The sequence below is a fragment of the Eubalaena glacialis genome, chromosome 18 (assembly GCF_028564815.1).
Source record: "Eubalaena glacialis isolate mEubGla1 chromosome 18, mEubGla1.1.hap2.+ XY, whole genome shotgun sequence".
Classification (NCBI taxonomy): Eukaryota; Metazoa; Chordata; class Mammalia; order Artiodactyla; family Balaenidae; genus Eubalaena; species Eubalaena glacialis.
In genome coordinates, this window is record NC_083733.1 from 7568060 (window position 1) to 7590229 (window position 22170).

Here is a 22170-nt window from a genome sequence, read left to right on the forward strand (position 1 = left end):
TTCATAACAAAATTGAGAGGAAGGTACAGAGATTACCCATATGCCCCCTGTCCCCCCGCCACAGATGCACAGCCTCCCCCAGGATCAGCATCCCCAGAGTGTGGACATTTGTTACAAATGATGAACCTACGCCGACATGTCATAATCACTTAAAGCCCACAGTTTACATCAGCATCATTCTGGGTATTGTACGTTCTGAACACACATACTTTTTTTTTTGGAATTTTGGAATTTTATTTTTTATACAGCAGGTTCTTATTAGTTATCTATTTTATACATATTAGTGTATACATGTCAATCCCAATCTCCCAATTCATCCCATCACCACCACCCGCCCCCCACCACTTTCCCGCTTGGTGTCCATACGTTTGTTCTCTACATCTGTGTCTCTATTTCTGCCCTGCAAACCAGTTCATCTGTACCATTTTTCTAGGTTCCACATATATGCATTAATATACGATATTTGTTTTTCTCTTTCTGACTTCACTCTGTATGACAGTCTCTAGATCCATCCATGTCTCTACAAATGACCCAATTTCGTTCCTTTTTATGGCTGAGTAATAGTCCATTGTATATATGTACCACATCTTCTTTATCCATTCATCTGTCGATGGGCATTTAGGTTGCTTCCATGACCTGCCTATTGTAAATAGTGCTGCAATGAACATTGAGGTGCATGGTGTCTTTTTGAATTATGGTTTTCTCTGGGTATATGCCCAGTAGTGGGATTGCTGGGTCATATGGTAATTCTATTTTTAGTTTTTTAAGGAACCTCCATACTGTTCTCCATAGTGGCTGTATCAATTTACATTCCCACCAACAGTGCAAGAGGGTTCCCTTTTCTCCACACCCTCTCCAGCATTTGTTGTTTGCAGATTTTCTAATGATGCCCATTCTAACTGATGTGAGGTGATACCTCATTGTAGTTTTGATTTGCATTTTTCTAATAATTAGTGATGTTGAGCAGCTTTTCATGTGCTTCTTGGCCATCTGTATGTCCTCTTTGGAGAAATGTCTATTTAGGTCTCTGCCCATTTTTGCATTGGGTTGTTTGTTTTTTTAATATTGAGCTGCATGAGCTGTGTATATATTTTGGAGATTAATCCTTTGTCCGTTGATTCGTTTGCAAATATTTTCTCCCATTCTGAGGGTTGTCTTTTTGTCTTGATTGTAGTTTCCTTTGCTTTGCAAAAGCTTTTAAGTTTCATTAGGTCCCATTTGTTTATTTTTGTTTTTATTTCCATTATTCTAGGAGGTGGATCAAAAAAGATCTTGCTGTGATTTATGTCAGAGTGTTCTTCCTATGTTTTCCTCTAAGAGTTTTATAGTGTCCGGTCTTACATTTAGGTCTCGAATCCATTTTGAGTTTATTTTTGTGAACACACATACTTCTTTAATGTTCCAATGGCTCAGCTGATATTGCATCCACAGCAATGCTTAAAATTCCACTCCACCAACTGGCCCTATGCCTCGGGCAGGACTTTTCAACCTTCACTGTTGGCATTTAGGAGCTGGATAATTCTTTGTGGTGGGGCTGTTTTGTGCATAGAGGGATATTGAGCCGCATTTCTGTCCTCTACCCACTAGATGCCAATAGTCCCCTGCCAGTTGTGACAATCAAGAGTGCCTTCAGACATTGCCAAGTGCCACAAGGGCAAAACCGGCCCAGTGAGGACCAGTGCTTTAGGGAATTAGTTATCTAGAATCCTAGAATTAGTTATCTAGAATGCCTCTGTTTGCTGCTTCCCTGACAGCTTTACTTACAGAGCAAGCAGAAGCCCTGGCACAGAGGCAAAGGAAATGTGGGAGATGTCCTACCTGCTTCATCCTGGAAAGCACAGGTGCTCTCAGTTTTGTCCTGGTCCTTCAGGGCCTTCTGGGGGCACCTGCCCGGTTTCCCTCCTGAAGGAAGCGACTCCGGGCCTGCTTTTCCCTGAGACCGTCTCTCTCAGAGTAACAGTAGGGCTCATTTAGCCAGCGTCAGGAAGAGCTGTTGGCATTCTCTTATCCTTCTTTTAGGAGAATGTGCATTATTGTTTTGGCAAGGTTTTCAAGAAAATTCTAAGATGTTAAGTTGATGTATTTATATTTAATGGCATCATTCAGAATTCTCTACTTTTTTAACCAGTACTCTCCTCAACTTCACTGCTTGTGCTAAATCACTGTGAATATTGAGAGGCAGCCAACACTATGTATGACCCTCCTCAGTAACCGCTGGAAAATCTATACTTCATGTATATGTGTGTGTGTGTATATATATATATACACACACACACACACATATATATATATATATACACACACACATATGAAAATGGCTTTCTTCTCCCATTTGGCTCAAACTACAAGCCTTTCTTCCCTATGTATCTTTTAAAATGAAACAATTTCTCGCTTATTAAAACTTGAAAACTGCTAACTTGAAAACATAGCATAAAACTAGTCTTATTTCCAGCACCACAGGAGGGTTAGGACTATTCACTAAGTCTGTAAATGTGAAAGAACTCTCAGCAATTTCATTCGCTTTAACCTCTGTATGTGCTCTGAAGAAAAGTAGAAATCTAACTAATTTGAGATAAAAACCACTGGTCCTGATACTGTTCATGACTCTGCGAAGGCTTAGTTTTGTGGCTATTCACCCAAATCCTCATGACTGACTTTTCTAATGTAATTCCAGGAAAATGGGATGTCAGGGAGATACCATTATGGCAGCTAATGAGAGAACTTGAAATCTGAAGGCTTACTCCTTAGACACACATCTCATTAGAGAAATGGGATTTAAATGGTTTTAAAATACACCACATCTTACCAAAAGAAAAAGGAAAAAAAACTGATACCAGCTTACAATTCATTAATAAGTACTAGACTCTCAGATATAGCTAAACAAAAACTATTACCACGAACTGAATTAAGACAATATAAACAGCTCCTAAAGCATAGTTTGCCAAAGTTTGAATGGTTTCTCAAAAAGCATATTATAGAAATCTTAATTTTTGAAGGCTCACTTTTTAAATAGGGAAAAGTCTTAGAAGAGCATTTTAAGGTTAGATATCCTTTTGTGATTAAGTTAATTCAGATGCATTGACTCCTGCCGAATTTTTATTGCAGCACGAGCTCTACGTTTTCTGAAGTCACTAAATTTCTCATTACAGCACAGGAAAAGGAAGATAAAGTAGGAGAGGGATCAGTTTCAAATTCAGTCCTAAGCAGCAACAATGTTTGAGATGCAATCATAAAACCAAATATTTCACCTAGGACATGGAAAAAGCACTAGATCACCAGAAAGCAAAGAGTAAAAAGCTGCAAGCAGAAGCAATAAGAAGATGCCAAACTTGGAACAAGGTCTTATTGACACATAATATGCTAATCAGCTCACTCCTTCAGGCCAGAGGAGTGTTCACATAGGTAACATATGTATTTTTGAGAATAACAAAGTCACCATGGAGATATATTTTTTTAAACAATTTTTTATTTTCTGAAATATTTGACTATTTCACTGATAAACTAAAAAAGAATATTATTTAATTTCGTTGTTCTTTTTTGTAGCCTTTATGACCTGTAATATTAACTTGCTTGATGGTAAAGAACCAAAAGTTAATGGAAGAGCCTTGACCATGAGTTTCTCCTATGACAACCTTCACTGTTCCTGATTTTGTGGATTTAGAACAAAGTTACAAATGTGTTTATTTTGTTATTTATTAGTAAGCCAATATATAAACTTAGATTTTTTCTGAAGTTGAAAGAACTGAATGAATACTAGCCCTCTTTCAGTTTCAGTATTATAGACAATGCTCTTATTCATCCACGTACTTTGGACATTTGCTCCTTTCAAACATGCATATTTTTAAAATATAGTGCCCAAATGTGTTAATTTGAGGACACCAACAACCTGAGAGGCCTTTCCATTTGCTCTTTAGCCTGCTTCTCTCGATACGTAAACTAGTGTATCAGTGTGTCTGCTAATAAATACCTTTCACACAACTGAGAGAACCCTTTGGATTTAAGCATTGCAAAACAATGGTATTTAGTCGACTATCTTCTTGACTATAAGAACATTAGACTAGCCGACATCTTGCTGAAAAAACTAGATTAAATTCATGCCATTTAAGTCTTTTAGATGTTGGGAGTGACCAGTAAGCCAACAGACTGACGTGTCCTCTCCTAGTGTCAAATCTAATCTGTGGCACTTTAACACACTTCAGGTGAGAACACACACATATATTGAGATATAAGGAAAATAATACCGCATAATACTTGAGACTTCAAAGGCTTCATTCCTAAATGCCCCAAAGTTACATGTTCCTCCTACTCTTTATTAAAGAGCCTTCCGAAAACAAGTCTGAGAAGCATTTCTTTAAGTATACACGATAGTAAGTACTCTTCAGAGTCAATATTAGATAACAAGTTTGGACTGGAACTAAGAGAAGCATTCTAAAATTGAGACTGTAAAGGATTACATGAAAATATCACCCTGTCATTAAACAACTCAACTTCACAACTAGCCTGACACTGATACATTTCCTTCCAATCAAAAGTAGCTGCAAACCGGGACATCCCTGGTGGCGCAGTGGTTAAGAATCCGTCTGCCAATGCGGGGCACGTGGGTTCGAGCCCTGGTCTGGGAAGATCCCACATGCCACGGAGCAACTAAGCCTGTGCGCCACAACTACTGAAGCCTGCGTGACTAGAGCACGTGCTCCGCAACAAAAGAAGCCACCACAATGAGAAGCCCCCGCTCTCCGCAACTACAGAAAGCCTGCTCACAACAACGAAGACCCAACGCAGCCAAAAAAAAAAAGTAGCTGCAAACCTTACTCTGCATCTTTCAGGTAAGTCTATAAAAAATTTCTACTTTTATTTCTCTTTATCTAAAGGGACTCAAACTCACTGATTTGGCTTTCCTGCAATTAGTGACTGAGCATGAGCGAAGAACTACTCATAGTCCTACCCTCTTATTTTTGCTCTTAAGCCAGAACCATATTACTTACAAAGATAAAAGACACCCCATTATGAAATGGTGACATTTGGATGAAAAATGAATCAGAGTAATTTCTTTTGAAATTATTTTTTCAAATTTCCTTTGAAAAAATTTTCCAAAAACTTAAATCATAGGGCAGTTTTTATCAAAATAAAAACTTTACGTCAAAACAGCAGCTTTGGGAATTCCCTGGTGGTCCAGTGGTTAGGACTCTGTGCTCTCACTGCCGAGGGCCCAGGTTCAATCCCTGGTCAGGGAACTAAGATCCCACAAGCTGCATGGCGTGGCCCAAAAAAACCAGAAGTTTTGGTAATGGAATGTCTTTTCATTTTCTACTAGGAAAATTGTTAGCATATTTTCATGAACAAAGGTAAGACAGTAATGGAAATAACTAGGCACAGTCATTTCATCGTGTGACTTTCAGAAGATGATGAGTTTGTGAAAAGTTAAGGCAATGAAGTCACATTATGAGTATGCTGAAGAATTTACACAAAAGGTAGAATTCTCACTTCTCTTTAATCACTGAGTTTCAGATTTTACAAATAATCTTAGAACAATTCAGGTAACTAAGGTTTTGGGGGGAAACAGTTCTTACTTGTACATGAAGAACTACTACATGCTCCATTTTTCTGCAAATAACTCTATTGGCTGGATTAACAAACACTGTCACAGAAACACAGAATTTTTTTAAAGCCATAGATCACTGCATATATATTTACAAAAAGCCATAAACAAACATGCATTTCTCCTTATTAGGAGAACTTAAATAGATGTTTGAACATTAAGGCAGTGATGATTCTAAAACATAATGAAATTCTAAGTTAAGGCTTTATGTTTCTTTTGAAACCCATATTCATAGGCAACTGTGACCAAAGCAAACTTTTATCTATCAGATTGAGTTCATCTGCTTAGGATATGTTATTTATCCACTACCAATAATTCTTCTACAGGATAGGAATTAGTAGCGACACCATTGATTTACTTTAATGAATTCTTAGTCCCCTCCTTAGGTTTTATTTTGAGGATTTAGCCTTCAGCAGCACAAGCATGTGCCACAGAAAAAACAGAGCATTTTTCTGGGTAAACTTAGAAAAATTTACAGACTGCACTGATTTTTACTTGCCTGAAAGTTGGCCAACAATCAAGAACTCAGAATCTCCTAAATACAGAAAACTCCAAAAGCATACTTAACCACACACCCATCTCAAAACACAGATGTTCTTGATTATTGAAGCACTTGGTCTTCACCTCATTTTCTTTGAAGACTGTTTGGTATTACCCTCTATAAACAAACAAAGCAACAAAATGCAGAACACCATATTTTAGATGGATCTATTCTATAATTGCTATCCTCAAGGCACAAATACTATCCTTGCTAGACCAATGTGTTTCCTCATTTAAGGAAAAAATGAGAGGTGGATGAAAAGAAGATTCACTTTAAAATAGCTGCTGATTGCACTCTTGCCCTATCAAGCTTATGCAAAGTATTGAAATTTAGGGGGGAATGTCCTTTTCTCCTTATGTTATTTTTTTTTAAACATTTAGAGAGACAAAACTCAGACTCAGCTGGTGGGTGCGCCTTGAGGAGCAGCTCTGGAGCACCGGCCTGGCCTTCTGTAGGGAGTAGGAGGGATGCTCTTAGGACACACTCCAGTCTGGGCTAACAGGCATGATTGCACAGCCCAGCGTTTCCATAGTTGGGGTGACTTACTGTCACTTAGACTGGAAGGATCACTATTTACACTAAGTGCTTGCCGCTACTTCTTTAAGCAATAATTTTACAGCAACATGTCTTGTGAGGAAAGTACTATACACTTAACGTTCGTATCAGTAAGAGTTCACGTAGAGGAGGGATGGCATTGACTATATGAAAATTGTCTCAAAAGCTAAAGACAAGTGTAGTTTCCTTTGTGTCTTCAAATCAGGGGAAAGTAAGATGTCAAAGCAGATGAAGCTGTTGGTGTTTAAATCCGATGGTGCAGCGTCAGACTTCTTTAGACATTATTGGGACACAGGAATTTCTAACAAGCACTGGTGAAAGTATTTTAGGTGCAATTTAAGTAAGTCATACTTTGACTAAAATGTTTTGAAGGTTTGAAAAGTTTGTACCCTAGTCCTGGTGAGCTTGGCTTCAGCTAAATGGCTAGATGGGTTTTAAAGGTGTGAAATACATTTTTTTTTTTTAAGAAGGGAAGACTACACTGAAAGGGCAAATGTAGGCAACACAAAAACAATCATTGTTAGATCAACATCTTAAACTTTATAATACACTCACACATTTTTACACAAATTTCATGTTTACAAGTACAAAAGGCAAAGAACCTCAGAGATTCGAAGTAACTGTATCATCAAGTACATTCAATAGAGTTAACACTGCTGTCCCGGTTCTCCATCTTCTAAATCCAGAAGGGAACCAACTGTAAATGCCATCCCCCATGTGGATTCCACTTTCAGAAGTTGGAGACTGGGTGTAGTTCTGCACATGTCTGGGTTTCAACAGAGCTGAATTGAGATTCCATCGTGTTCCAGGCCAAATCGGCCAGAAGAAAGTCATCCATTGCTGTTTGAGTTTCATTGCTGGTGAAGAATAAGCTCCCCAAAGTTTCAAAGCCAGAATTCATGGTCTATGTTTCGGCACTGTTCAACTGAACTTTGCATTCTAGAGCAGGTAGGTTTTTGGCAGTGGAGATTCCTTCAGTTTGGGTCTCTGTGTCAGATGAATCAGTACTCATGGAAAAGCTGGAGTGTTTCAGAATACTTCCCAGAGGCAGATGAGGGCTACTGTCTAAAAAGAAGTTCAAGTCCGTCTGTGTCTGCGTGTCAAACATTTCAAGGCCTAAGAAGTTAGAATTTCCCCTACAACTGTAGGACTGGGCACAGGCATCTGCAAATAAGAAGTCAGTTTGGGTCTCTATGTCCAGGGATTCCAAGACTGGCTCCGTGGTCATGGTGCTAAGCTCACTCTCTTCAGTTTGAGTCTGGATATTTGAGGCCGAAAAGAACTCTTCAATATCAAAATCAATTGCAGGATTCTGGGTTGGGCCAGATGGGAGCTGGGTGTCAGGTCCAGTACTTGTGTCAGACAAAAGACTACGATTGTCCAGTGTCTGACCAGGCAGATTACTTGACAAGATGTTTTCTAGATCACTTAATAAATCTATGGTTTGGGTCTGATTATCTGTCATATTCTGTGAAGAAAGCATACTATTCTGTGCACTGAAGTTTATAATTGGTGCAGATTTCTCAATATCTTGATTTAAAGTTTTAGGGTGGTTCTGAGGTAACAAACCATGAGTCACAGTCTCTGCTACTAAGCTGCTGCTTATAATATTGTCTGTAGAAACACCATATGATGAAGGGACACTCTCAAAAATGTCTCCACACATTACACCTTGGTCCATCTGTACTCGATCATCGGTTGCACTTTGCATTCCACTGGTCTGAGTTTCTCTGGAGATCCCACCTGACTGGAAACTGGCATCTATAAACACATCAGTCTGAGCCGCTATAGATGAGGTTACTTTAGAACTGGGCAAAAAAGTTTGAGTATGAACACTAATGGGAAGGGAAACTTGAGAACCAAATGTCAAATCAGTTTGAGAACAAGATGACACAGAGGAATCAGGGCTAACCCACTCTGCAGACGGTATAAAGTGTTGTGTGGTGTAAGACAGTTCTGTCTGTACATTGATTGAAGAAATGCTGTTCTTCTGACATGTGTTCCCTAGTTCTTGTAAAGGGTTAGATGGACTTTTACCGAAGTTCACTTGAACACCTGTGCTAACTGGCTCAACAGCAACAGGATTTACAATTTTTGAAAGAGGGAGGCTCTCCTTGAGAGAGCAAGCCTCCGAATCTAGGCCGAGGATCAGGGTTCCGATGGACAAGGGCAGTAAGTGCACAGCACCGGGGGCAGAGCCCTGATGATCGACACCCAACACCACAGGCTGGGCTGAGGAGTCGGCTGTAGGCACAAAGACAGGCACAGGAGAAAGCTGCATAACGGGGAGTTTAACCAAAGCCACTTTGGGCTTTGGTAAAAGCAACTTCTGAGGATACCTTGGAGGTGTTGGAAGAGTCTGCTTTCTGGCATTAGAGCTGCAAGAATCTTCAAACGAAGCCACTAGCTTTATTTCTGAAGTTTCCAGTTCTTGAGCATCTGGTCTTGGGGTTGCTTGGTTGCTCAGTGATTCAACAGTCTTACTGGACAACTTCTGGTTGTGCAGGCAGTTTTCCATTTTCCTTTTCTTACTAGGTGGATCCCTGAAAACAATGACAGAGTAAAAAGAGAAAAACAATTTTAAACTGCAGTTTTCTTCATCAACCCTGGCACTGTTATCTTCACTTACAAATTCTATTTCCCACATCTACAGCAGAGGTCAGATTCAACCCAGCGAAGAGAAATCCCTTCTTTTGTAACTCGGCCTATTATCAATATATGGTAGGCAGAAGTTCAGAAACACGCAAACAGGGAAGCACACCTTTTTTTGGGTAAAGTGCTAAGTACCAGAACTCAACTTAGATCTGTAAGCATCAGGAAGCTAACAGATTATATAATGCAACTATTATCATTTCTAAAGTAGGAAGCTCTTAGTCCAAATATAAATATGACCTTTCAAATGAAGCACAGTTTCATGATAAAGAACTCTTCAACAATCTAGTATCCCTCTAACAGAAAATGCTGGAAGTTTTTGAAGAATTGAAAACCCAATAGATTTTCAGTTGGGAATAATAAGGGACTCTCAAAAGGAGCTGGTGAAAGAATAAGGAAGAACAATTGGGTCAAGTAGATGTGGATCATCTGCTAGTACTGCTGCCATTTCCAAAAGTTCCCTTCTTCATGTCACATCTTTTCTCCGCCATTCCTCCTTTCTCCCCACACTAATGGCTCTACAGGAAGTTTCATTTGAAACTCTTCCCACAGCTATTGGCTTTTGGGCCACCATTTTTTCCCCTTTACCTGTGTTCTGCAGGGATCTCATGGCCAGTTCGGTAGATGTGGGACTGTAATGCAGTCCTGCTGGCATAGGGACAGCCACACGTGCACTGGAAGGTCTTACCACAATCCTCTGCATGTCTTTTCAAGTCCCACTCAGTGCCATATGAATTGCTGCACTTACTACATTTATGCTTCTTTTCAGCATGCATTTTCATAAAGTGCTAGGAAGAACACAAAAGGACTAAAATGAAAAACTGCAACTGCTCAAAACATTTCAAAAACCATCAACATACCCAAATTAACAATGATTTTACATGATACAATATAGCAGTGCAAATCAAAAGAATGTAAAAGCAGGCAACTCTTCCAGTCCAGAATCATCTCTTTCCCCACTGGCTGGGTCCCTCCCTCCTCTTTAAGATAGCTGCTTCTGAAATTCTTCTTTTCCCTGCAGTTTCTTAATCCCTCGGGAGAACATTTCCTTTGTGCCTTTGCTCCTCTGACCTTGCAAGCATGCAGATTCACACAAGAGATCTGGAAGTATACAGTTTATCATACTTTGCTGACTTGGTCTTCTTTTCTTTCCAAATCCACTTCTGGACAACTTCCCCTCCAGAACAAGCCATGTCTCCTTCACTTACACCCTACTCATTTTTTCCCCAAGTGGGAGACTTGGGTGGCTGTCCTTACAAGAAGCTTTCTGCTCAATTCTCTAGTTATGATTGGTAAGTAATCAGAATACATGAGGTTTATGACATCTGCATTTCATCCTCAGAGAAGTATACTTAAAGGCAAGTAAAATACCTGTTTTACGAGAGAAAATTGAGAAAATGGTCTGTCAGGGCCTCTAGGGCATCCTTCAATTGGACAACAGTAGAATTTTGGTACAGTTTTCAAATCTTTTCTTATTGTTGGATTCACTATGCCATCCTGCAAAAGAAAAATTACTTTAAATAATTATCTTCAAAAAACCAACAGAACGAGCTGGGAGTGATAACAAGGAACGAGTAAAGATGTGCACAAGGGATCTTTTTAGGGTGATGAAAATGTTCTAAAATTTGCGATTGTGGTGATGGTTGCACAACTGTAAATCTACTAAAAAATAACTGAATTATTAACTTAAAATGGGTAAATTATGTCGTGTGTAAACTATAGCTCAATAAATCTGTTAAAATTTTTCAAAACAAAATAAAAACCAACTATATTGTTTAAAAATCTTCTATCCATTCCTTTAGCACTCCTTCTAGACTTAAAAATCTCTGCCCTTCAAGCCAGCTTCTCTAATTGTAAGTGGTATATTTATAGTTTCTTAGGCTCAAGACTTGGTATCATCCTTAAGTCTTCCCTTCTTTTTTATTCCACCCACACTGAATTACTGTGAGTCTCTGAAAAAAACCTATGATCTAGGTCTTCCTGATAAAGAGAACTGTGACTTTCTCTGATCACCACAATGCCCCCTAAAGTAGCTAAAGCTAGTTAACACAACGTTTATACAGTAGCGTGAATATGGGCACCATGCTCTGTTTGAAATTCAGTAATCATTATAATGGCCAGTGCTAACATAGCTTTTACTACCATGGCAGGCACTGTTCTAAGCACTTTATATATATTAACTCATCCTAGTAATCCTTTCTTGTTAAGTATGTGATTGACTTTTTGGCTGGGAATTTTAAAATAATTGATGAGTTAATTTAGCTTAAAGTGCTGTCTTGTTGCCCCTGATGAGCCCACATACCTCAGGAGTGAGAAACCTATGACCTCCAGTATAATTCTTATCTGGCAACCCCCAGCTGGCCCCAGAGGAAGGTGTGTGGATGGGGGCTTGGGGTGGGGAAGGACCTCCCTACTACGGCCGGAAACAACTGGACACGTGCTCAGGCCTCAGCTGCCGCTGTAGCACCTAGACGTTTTAGTCCTTAGGTGCTGTGATGGGAAAGGATTCACTACTTTTGGAACATGCCCACCTCCTCCGCTTCCATCAGTGTGCATCTAGAGAAGAAACGAAGAACCGTGTGGCTAGGACTCCCTCTGTTTGCTTTCCTACTGGATCTCAAGAGGAACATGTTGATCTTGTTGAGTCTGTGTCCACTCATGTAGGGGGGAAAAGAAGCTATTCTTGTTTCATTTTTAAACAATGTAATTTATCTCTCAATGATATCAAATGTAGTCAGTTATTCCTCCATGTCTTCTACCTTGGTCCATCCTTTTATAATCCTACTGCACTACACTGTCTAGATATTCATATTCATTTGGATTATTTAAATGGTCTCCTAAATAATTTTCCTTCCTCTTCTAATGTCAGAACAAATTTGACATTCCAAAAAATTATTTGTATGTATCACCGAATACTATTTTTTTAAAAAAGGTACATAAAATAAAATCCCATCTCCTCATTATGCCTCCAGTCTACCATTATAACCATATCTTTTTCTGTTCCCTTTTCATACACTCCCCTGGTCAGCCTAACACTCTTCCCACTTCCATTTCCACCTTCTACAGCCACTCTCGGATGACTGTCTCCCTTCAGGCAGAATGCGACGGTGGGAGGGGGGCACGGCATGGAGAGGCCTGTGAGCCATTTCCACCACTGATTAGGCACGTGACTTTGGACAGGTTATTTAATCTCTGAGCCAGTTTACTCATTTCAAAAACAGAGAGAATAGTTAACTCTCAGGATTATCTAGTACCGGATTAGCATGGAGCCCGCTCACATTCTCAATAAACAGCACTCCCTTGTTCTGCTCACCACCCAGATCTATTCCTTGTCTGAATTCCAAGGTAGCAGCTAACTTAACTTGCAAACTATCGTTTTCTTCTAGAATTCCTGTCTCCTCAACTAAATTTCTTAAGGGCAGAAACTAATTTATACACCTCTTGGTACTGTTTTCATGCTTTAGACTGCACACTAAAGGCAGAGCACTTTTAGAAAGGCAGCCCAGTGCAGGGCAGCAGCTCTCAAACCTAGCGGCCTGTGAAAAATCACTTGAGGCGTTAAAAAAAAATACCTGTGCCTGGTCCCAGTCCCAGGTAATGATATAATTAGTTTTGGGTGGGTTTAGTATTTGGTTTGGTATTTGGTTTAAAAATCTCCCCTGATGATCCCAGTGTGTGGCCTAGCTTAAGAACCATGGTGCAGTGGTTAAACCCATGGGTTCTGGAATATGGAATTCTCTACGTTGCTCCTTTCCTGTGACCTTGAAAAAATTAACTGTCTTGGTTTCCTTATTTGTAAAGTAGGCATGATAGTACGATCTACCTCAGGGTTGTTGTGAGGATTTAGTGAATAATTTAAGAGACTTAGAACAGTGCTTATCATATAATCACTCAATTAATTATTATAGCTATTAGTTATCAGCTGTGGAGATTTTTGTTGCTTCTTTTGCTTTCTGCCAACCAACTTAAGGCCAATAAGCTAATCTAAACTAGTACTTTACATTAAATACTGTCCTTGTGGCAACAGAAATAAAAGCAAAAATAAACAAATGGGACCTAATCAACCTTACAAGCTTTTGCACAGCAAAGGAAACCATAAACAAAACAAAAAGGCAACCTACGGAATGGGAGAAAATATTTGCAAATGATGCGACCGACAAGGGCTTAATCTCCAAAACATACAAACAGCTCATTCAACTCAACAACAAAAAAACAACCCAATCGAAAAATGGGCAGAAGAACTAAACAGACATTTCTCCAAAGAAGACAGATGGCCAACAGGCACATGAAAATATGCTCAACATCGCTAATTATTAGAGAAATACAAATCAAAACTACAATGAGGTACCACCTCACACCAGTCAGAAGGGCCATCACCAAAAAGTCTACAAATAACAAATGCTGGAGAGGGTGTGGAGAAAAGGGAACCCTCCTACACTGTTGGTGGGAATGTAAGTTGGTGTAGCCACAGTGGAAAACAGTATGGAGGTTCCTCAAAAAGCTAGAAATAGAGTTGCCATATGATCCAGAAATCCCACTCATGGGCATATATCCAGACAAAACTACAATTCCAAAAGATACATGCACCCCTACGTTCACAGCAGCACTATTCACAATAGCCAAGACATGGAAACAATCTAAATGTCCATTGACAGATGAATGGATAAAGATGTGGGGTGTGTGTGTGTGTGTGTGTGTGTGTGTGTGTGTATACATAAACACACACACACACACACACAGTGGAATACTACTCAGCCATAAAAAAGAACAAAATAAGGCCATTTGCAGCAACATGGATGGAACTACAGATTATCATACTAAGTGAAGTGAGAAAGAGAAAGACAAATACCATATGATATCACTTATATGTAGAATCTAAAATATGACACAAATGAACTTATCTATGAAATAGAAATGGACTCACAGACATAGAGAACAGACTTGTGGTTGACAAGGGGAAGGGTGGGTAGGGGAGGGATGGATTAGGAGTTTGGGGTTAGCATATGTAAACTATTATATAGAGAATGGAGAGACAACAAGGTCCTACTGTATAGCACGGGGAACTATATTTAATATCCTGTGATAAACCATAATGGAAAATAATATATATATAGAAAGTATATATAACTGAATCACTGCTGTACAGCAGAAATTAACACAACATCGTAAATCAACTATACTTCAATTAAAAAAAAGAAAGAAAAATCCATGGATTCATCTCAAAAAAACAAAAAAATACTGTCCTTGTGAAAGTCTGATTGAAATGCTGCTTGTATTGAAACACTGGCCTCTGCTAGCTTTAATGACAACCAACACTGTCTCTCAATCACCAAACTCATCCCGTTCACCAGTTCATCTTTTTTTAAATGAAATACTTTTAAACTTATTTTCCTTCTAGTGTTATCTGCAAGAAAAAATCAAATATGGAGAGAATATTAAGAAAGCTCTAAAATTCTTTTTTTTTTTTTTAAAGCTAGGACAATTAAAAAAAAAATTTATTTATTTTGGCTGCACCGGGTCTCAGTTGCGGCATGCATGCGGGATCGAACCCCGGGCCCCCTGCACTGGGAGCACGGACTCTTACCCACTGGACCACCAGGGAAGTCCCCATGCTTACTTCTAATACATCTTAAATTTGCTTAGCAATCCTTTTATTATCCCTTTTCAAACTCCCTATCATGCTCTCATATACCTGTTCACTTCACTTTTAAAAAAATTAATAAACTTTATTTTTTAAGAGAAATTTTATTAGATTCACAGCAAAATTGAGCGCAAAGTAGAGAGTTCCCATACACTGTAGTGCCCCCCGCCCCCCCAATACAGCCTGTTCCACTATTAACATTTCTCACCAGAGTGGTACATTTGTTACAATTGACGAAACTACACAGACACATCATTATCACCCAAAGTCCACAGATTTTATTAGAGTTTACTATCCGTGCCGCACATTCTATGGGTTTTGCCAAATGTATAAGGACAGCTATCCATCGTTATAATATCATACAGAGTATATTCACTTTCCTAAAAATCCTCTGTGCTCCACCTATTCATGACACCTTTCCCCTTAAGCCCTGGTAACCACTAATCTTTTTACTGTCTCTGTAGTTTTGCTTTTTCCAGAATATCATTTAGTTGGAATCATACAGTATGTAGCCTTTTCAGATTGGCTTCTTTCACTTGGTAATATGCATGTAAGGGTCCTCCATGTCTTTTCATGGCTTGAGAGCTCATTTCTTTTTAGTGCTGACTAATATTCCCCTGTCTGGATGTGTCGTCGTTTATTTATCCATTCACCTGCTGAAGGACATCTTGGGTGCTTCCAAGTTTTGGCAGTTATGCTTTAAAAATGTCTCCTACCACCTCCTCGCGTTTCCTTTCTCACTGCTACCATCATTAGTTCAAGTATTCCTGACTCTCTGTTTGGACTTTGTCACTAACCTCTTAACTAATTTCTAGACCTTCAATCTCTTTTTCATTCACACTTTGCCACATTCACCTTTCTAAAATTTACCTCTGATCATGATATTACCTCACTCAAACATTTTCAACGGCACCCCAATACTCCCCAAGCCCAAATTCCTCTAGCCATTGGGACGTCCAAAGTCCTGTACTATATAGCTTCAAACTATGCTTCTTTTCCGTCATTTCTCTGTTATATCTAATGCAATTACTTAAAATTCCCCAAACCTTTTCAAAAGGAGGAATATATTTATAACTTTGTTGCACTTGGGAATGTTTTAAAAAGAGTAAATGTTCAGTAAAAACTTGGGGCATTATACTGAATATGTTTAAGTGGCCATCTAAGTCAAAACTGTATCACACACCAGGATGAGACACTAAAGGCAGTCATATTGGACATCAACAACATCTCCTTGTTGCTGTCATTACAGGTGTGGAAACAACCCGATGCTGTTCGCTTTCCTGCTTTCTGAGGGCCAACTCCTCAGTCCTCCCCATCACCACCTCTCTTCCCCAGTTCCTGACCTTCTTCCCATTCTTGTTCTGAGACAATAAGCTCTGAGATGAGAATGGGGTGATAAGAAATGGTAATGGCACAATAAGACATGAACTGCAGTAAGAAAGTGATGTTTCTGTTCTGAAGTGCTATATACATTCTAGAATAAAACTTGGCAGACTTTTTTTTTAACTGTACCTTTTGTGTGCATAACTGAAAAAAATGACAAAAAATACTTCATGCTTTTTGTACCTTCTGGGTACCTGTTTATAAAACATTTTAAGTAAAAGAATTTGAAAAAGAACCTATGAGAGGAAATAACTGAAAAACAAGATGGACAAAAGTAAACAAAGAGAAGAAAAGTAAAGCAAGAGGAAGGACCCCAATGAAGAAGAGAGGATAAAAGGAAAGGATTGTAAGAACTGTGGCAAAAATTGGAAAAAAAAAAAAAAAAAAGAAAAAAAGGCATTATAGCTACTCTAGCATCTCTCTGCCTTTGCAGAAAAACATCCAAGAAGAAAAGTAGTTTGCTTTGTTGTTGTCTTATTGTAAATTTAAAATTAGACGTCTTTGTACACTATGATCTATAGAGCAACTTGGAACATTTTCTTTCCCTTAAAAAAAAAAAAAAATTCCTGGCAAATCATTAAAAGCAAACCCCTGGACTGAACATAACACAAAGTCCACTAAGCCATGTTTTAAAAATATGTGTTGCTGGATAAGAGGTTCTTTAAGGGGGCCCCTGTCCCCTTCACTATTTTCAAACGTGAGGGATAAAAGAATCAAGAAATGCCAATTTACTCCTACTCTTCTTTTCCCTGAATCACCAGCTTTCATCTCTCCATGGATCCCCTTGTAGGCAAGGCTGGACTAGGATATTTCCAGATTTACTTACAGGATATGGAATATAGACATATATCTTAAGAACCCACATAAAACCAAAAGGTGTCATGTACCTTAACCTTACAACTCTATCTCCACTTTTATTCATCATCCTTCAGAAAGATTTGTTAATAATTAAGAAGGGAGTATTTGACTGAGGGCAGGGTATCTTCTGAATATTAGAAATAAATAAGAACCTTACAACAAATAATGGGGAAGGGAATAAAATATTATCATAGGGGCTTCCTTGGTGGTGCAGTGGTTAAGAATCCGCCTGCCAATGCAGGGGACACGGGTTCGAGCCCTGGTCCAGGAAGATCCCACATGCCGTGGAGCAACTAAGCCCGTGCGCCACAACTACTGAGCCTGCGCTCTAGGGCCCACGAGCCACGATTACTGAGCCCGTGTGCCACAACTACTGAAGCCCGTGTGCCACAACTACTGAAGCCCGCGCGCCTAGAGCCCGTGCTCCACAACAAGAGAGGCCACCGCAATGAGAAGCCCGCGCACTGCAACGAAGAGTAGCCCCTGCTCGCCGCAACTAGAGAAAGCCCGCGCACAGCAACAAAGACCCAACACAGCCAAAAATAAATAAATTAAAAAATATATATATTATCATAATCTAGGAGAAAAAAAACACAACAACTAGGGCAGAAACTAGAATTATGTAAGTAGCCGTAACCAAGAGAACAAAGGGAAAAATCGCCAGTGAATACGACGCAGATCTGCCAAGCAGATACACTCAAGCTTCAGGGCCCGTAGGAGCACACTGGACTGCTAGGGGAGCCTCTGGTCCAAACACAGACTATCTTCAAAGCCACAGGGAGCTCCCAGTCAGCTCTGGTCCTTATTAGGCCTCCTTCTTCCCCCTCCCTCCTCCCAATACTTTGAGAACATCAAGGGTCAAGCGTAATGTTTGAACTCAAGAGCCTACTACTTGGCTCCCAATCGTGCAGACAGATTCACCACACTGGGGCAACACTATACAGATATGGCTATTTTGTCACATAGGCTACCTTCATTAAAAAAAAAGAACCCCCTTTCCACCAAGACAGCAGATGTTCAGGGGCTGCATGGTTAGAAAGACGGAACAAGGCAGGAAAGTGAGCCTGTTTGACATGGAAGAAACAATGATGGTTCAGGGTGAGGTTTCTTTAATTCCTGCTGAAACAGGTCTCTCTAGTGACCTAGGAAGGAAACTCAGGAGAGTCCATTTTTCGGTTGTTCAAGATTTGCAGTTCAGAAAGCAATCTTGAGCGCACTGTGCTGTCTGCAGACAAGAGAAATCTGAAAAAATGACTAAAACTGGACGAATGGCTTCACATAGTTTCTAAGCAAGGGGGGATGCTGATACTCTGCCGTGCTAAGGTCCAAGTAAAGGTTTGACTATTAAAGTTTACAGTTGCCTCAAACATATTCCTCCTTCGTGGGCCTATTATATGCTTAGGATTGGCAGCTTCAGAATTCCTGAATTTTACATATTTTAAAAACATAATTAGAAATAAACCTACTGCCTACTACCAAACCCATTGTATACTAGTCCTGACAAGTAAATGATATCTTTGCGCTTCACAGATGCTTCACAAAGTCTGGAGAGATACACAGCCCCTGACAGAAATTCCATAGAAAAGAACAATGTAAACTGTTAAAAAGTGCTTGCGAGAGTGATGTTCAGGCCAACACAAAGAGAGTCGTGGTCAGACTGGCAGCTTCCTCTGCGCTCAGAGATGTAATGTCGGCCTTAGCTGTCTACCAGTGAGGGGAGGATACTGGAGGTGGGTGATGGCTGTTATACACGAGCTGAAGAGAACCCAGGGATTAGGCTGAAGAACTCCTGCAAATACACAGTCCATCCACTCAAGATAAAACATGGCTAAGAAAAGGAAGTGTTTAATTAAAATTCGGGATGGAGGAGAAACCAGGAGAACGAAGACCATTCCCAGAGTTACTTCACTTGTGTTGTGGAAGAAAGGCAGAACTCGCAGGGAAACTGCAGCCCCACCTGCGAGGTCTTCCTCAGCGCACCTCCATGTACCTCTCCTGATCGGGCCTCCCTAATCGTCACTTCAGCACGTTGTTGCCTCTGTATCCAGCTGGTGCTAGAAGGGGACTGCCCTCCGTGGGCATCACATCTGCCCTACTAGAGACCATCACCTCGAACTTTCTGCTGTTAAATTCTTATCAGAAGTCTGATTCTAAACACGTTTCTGAGGAAGATTTACCTGAAGGGCAGACGGAACATGCAAGAGGCGAGGTAATTTAAACTTACTCCTGAATCAATTCAGACCACCGAAAGCTACATACTCACAAAACTCCCTTCAGTAACGTTGCTTTGGAGTTATGCCCCTGTTGGCCTAGAAAGACTTGAAGAAATGGTGCAAGGAAACTTCCTATTGTAATGACTGCGAAATCATGATTTAATAGGTCTGGGATGGGGCTGGATATCTGGATTTTTAAGAAGCTTTCCACAGATGTGCACTGAAGGCTGAAAGTCGCCCCCTTTTACGTAAGGTGGAAGGGACGTTCAGATTATTGTCCTGTTATTATATACCGTGTCCCCTCTTAAACAAGATCCACGGGAGAAATTTCGCTTAGGTCTCATCCCTGAGCAAAGGTGATGTTTACCAACACTGTGGAACCTGTTGCCAAAGCGGCAGCTCCCTGCTAACAACTGGCCCGGAGGAGGAGGCAGTGTGCGTGCGGTGCGAACGGCACCGGCTTCGACCCGAGGCCGAGTTTAAAGCCCAGCACTACGCAGGTGCGTCATCGGTTTCTCTGCAGTAGAACGAAGGTGTCGTGAGAGCTCACGAGACAAACGTGAGAAATGCCCGCGACGCCAAGTGCGAGGCCGGTGGTCCGGCCGGTCCGAGCCCGACAGCGCAGTGGCATGACACAGGGTTTTCCTACCGCTGCGCCTTCCTGCCTCCTAGCTCCCACTCTCCCCGCCGGGACCCCCTCCCCGGTCTGGCCCTTTAGGGCCTCGGAAGCCCCCGCCGACGCCGGCCGGACCTCGGCGCCTTCCCGTCCGCGGCCCTGGCCGCCCTCGGCCCCGAGCGCTCGCTTCAGGCGCTCGGTCGCGGCAGGCCCCGGGAGGCGCCGTCCGCGGCGGGCTCACCTGCAGGCGGTGGCTCTTGACCAGGTGCATGTTGAGCGCGGGACTGTTGGGCAGGATCTTGCCGCAGCCGCGCACCGTGCACAGGATGTTGGTCCGCACGGCCCGGGACAGCTCGCTCACCGACGGCTGGATGAGCTCCCGGGCCGGCGGCGCCGCACCCGCAGGCTGCTGCCTCGCCGCCGTGGGTCGCGGCCGGCTGCCCCTCAGCCGCCCGGGGGGATCCCACGGGCCGGAGGCGGCAGCGGCTCCCCTCGCGGCCGCCGGGACGGCCGTGGCGCCCAAGGCCAGAGCCGCTGGCCCCGCCGCCGCCGCCGCCTCAGAGGCCGCCATGGCTCCCGCACCTCAGCCCGGACAGCTAGCACGCCCCGCCTCCCGCCGCAGCGACTTCCGGAAGGGGGCGGGGCCTCTCGGCTCATTAGCATCCGGCGGGGCCTGGGCGGCCGCAGTCTCGCGTGCGGGTGGCGGAGGCCGCGTCTGCCAGGAGCCACCACCAGTAGAGGCGGGCGGGTTACAAAACTTCACAGGGGTTCCTGGGGACAGGTAGGACGTATTGGTCCCGCTGGTCCATTATTCGCCTTCCTAGAAATCTGACCTCGGGCCACAATTGGATAGAAGAAAAAGCAATGCGTTCAGAACTTTACTTCCCAAAGATTGGAAATAACCCAAGTGTTCAAGGAGGAGAGGCGAGAGTATGTGAATTACAACTATCTGTTTGCCAGACACTGGGGAATGCACTTTTCATTCAGTATCTCATTTTGTCCTCAAAACAGACCTAGCAGGTACGTACTATAAGTTTTCCCCCATTTGCAGAGAAGTAAGTAACTAGCCCGAGGTCACATTATACAAACAAAAGGATTGTTGTAATTGACAGAGTTAATCATTTTAGGGAGGGTAGATTTACTTGCCTGTATTTTAACTGCTGAAATTTGATTACTGTTTGGGGGACAGTGTAGCTCAGAGGAGGGTTCCAAAACCTAAGTCGGAAGAGGGACCACCAGATAGGTCATTTAAATGAGTGTAGGAGGTCAGGTGTAGTCAAAAGGGAGGGGTGAGGACTGCAGCAGAATGGGAGTTACATCCTTTGTTTAAAGGGGGCAGCGGCTACTACTCATCTTTGGTATTGCTGGATTTCTTTTTCAAGATTTTTATGTGAAAACTCCCAGCTTTTATATATTAGCAGCTCTATTTGTTTTCTATTGCTGCAATAACAAATTACCACACACCTGGTGGCCTGAAACAACACAGATTTGTTATCTTACGGTTCTGGAGGTCAGAAGTCTGAAATGAGTCTACTAGGTGAAGATCAAGGTGTCGGCATGACTGCACTTCTTCGGGAGGCTCTGTGGAAGAATCTATTTACTTGCCTTTTTCAGCTTCTCCAAGTCATTAATGGTGAGTTGAGGCTTCTTCACATCACCCTGATTTCTTCAGTAGTCACGTCTCCCTCTGCTCTCTTCTATTCCTCTTCCACTTTTGAGGACCCTTGTGATTACACTGGGTCCATCCAGGAAATCTGGGATAACCTCCCCATCTGCAAAGTCCTTTTGTCTTGTAAAGTAACAGATTTACATATTCCAGGGATTAGGATGTGGACCTCTTTGAGAAGGGTACTATTCTGCTTCACAGTAACGAATTCTCAATTAAAAAGTACTGTGGGCCCCAAATCCCCCACATCTGTGTGCGAGATAGCATCCAGGGGCTATTGTTTCTTCCAGCACAGTGTCCAAGAGGGCAGGCTCTGGAGGCCAACTGCCTGGGGTTAATGTGGGCTCAGTCACTCACTAGCTAGTACTAAGCTTTGGTATTCACGTCAATAGAGTGAGACTAGTAATGCCACCTGCCTTATAGGATTATTATGAAAATAAGAGAAA

The 22170-nt window shown here is 41.6% G+C and overlaps 2 protein-coding genes across 3 annotated transcripts in view; one reads left to right on the forward strand and one right to left on the reverse strand.

Moving 5' to 3' along the window:
• The window catches only part of C18H16orf46 (chromosome 18 C16orf46 homolog), a 30607-nt gene extending 26046 nt beyond the window's left edge, over positions 1–4561 (forward strand). For both annotated transcript variants that reach the window (XM_061172809.1, XM_061172810.1), the window contains exon 4: positions 4533–4561. The gene's annotated coding sequence lies outside the window, so the exon portion shown is untranslated. The remainder of the gene's footprint in view (positions 1–4532) is intronic.
• A 2447-nt stretch (positions 4562–7008) lies between these two features.
• Positions 7009–20639, reverse strand: ATMIN (ATM interactor). The gene is made up of 4 exons (XM_061172808.1): positions 20300–20639; positions 10719–10844; positions 9936–10135; positions 7009–9238 (listed from the first exon to the last, which is right to left on the reverse strand). The coding sequence occupies exons 1-4, from the start codon at positions 20627–20629 to the stop codon at positions 7600–7602; spliced, it is 2295 nt and encodes a 764-aa protein (XP_061028791.1). The 5' UTR covers positions 20630–20639; the 3' UTR covers positions 7009–7599.
• Between the last annotated feature and the right edge of the window lie 1531 nt (positions 20640–22170).

Coding starts and splice junctions, on each gene's coding strand:
- ATMIN (XM_061172808.1), bottom strand. CDS start 20,629: ATGGCGGCCTCTGAGGCGGCGGCGGCGGCGGGGCCAGCGGCTCTGGCC. Junction 10,845..20,299: donor TCAAGAGCCACCGCCTGCAG/GTGAGCCCGCCG, acceptor TTTCTTTTGCAG/GATGGCATAGTGAATCCAAC. Junction 10,136..10,718: donor AATTTTCTCTCGTAAAACAG/GTATTTTACTTG, acceptor TGTTCTTCCTAG/CACTTTATGAAAATGCATGC.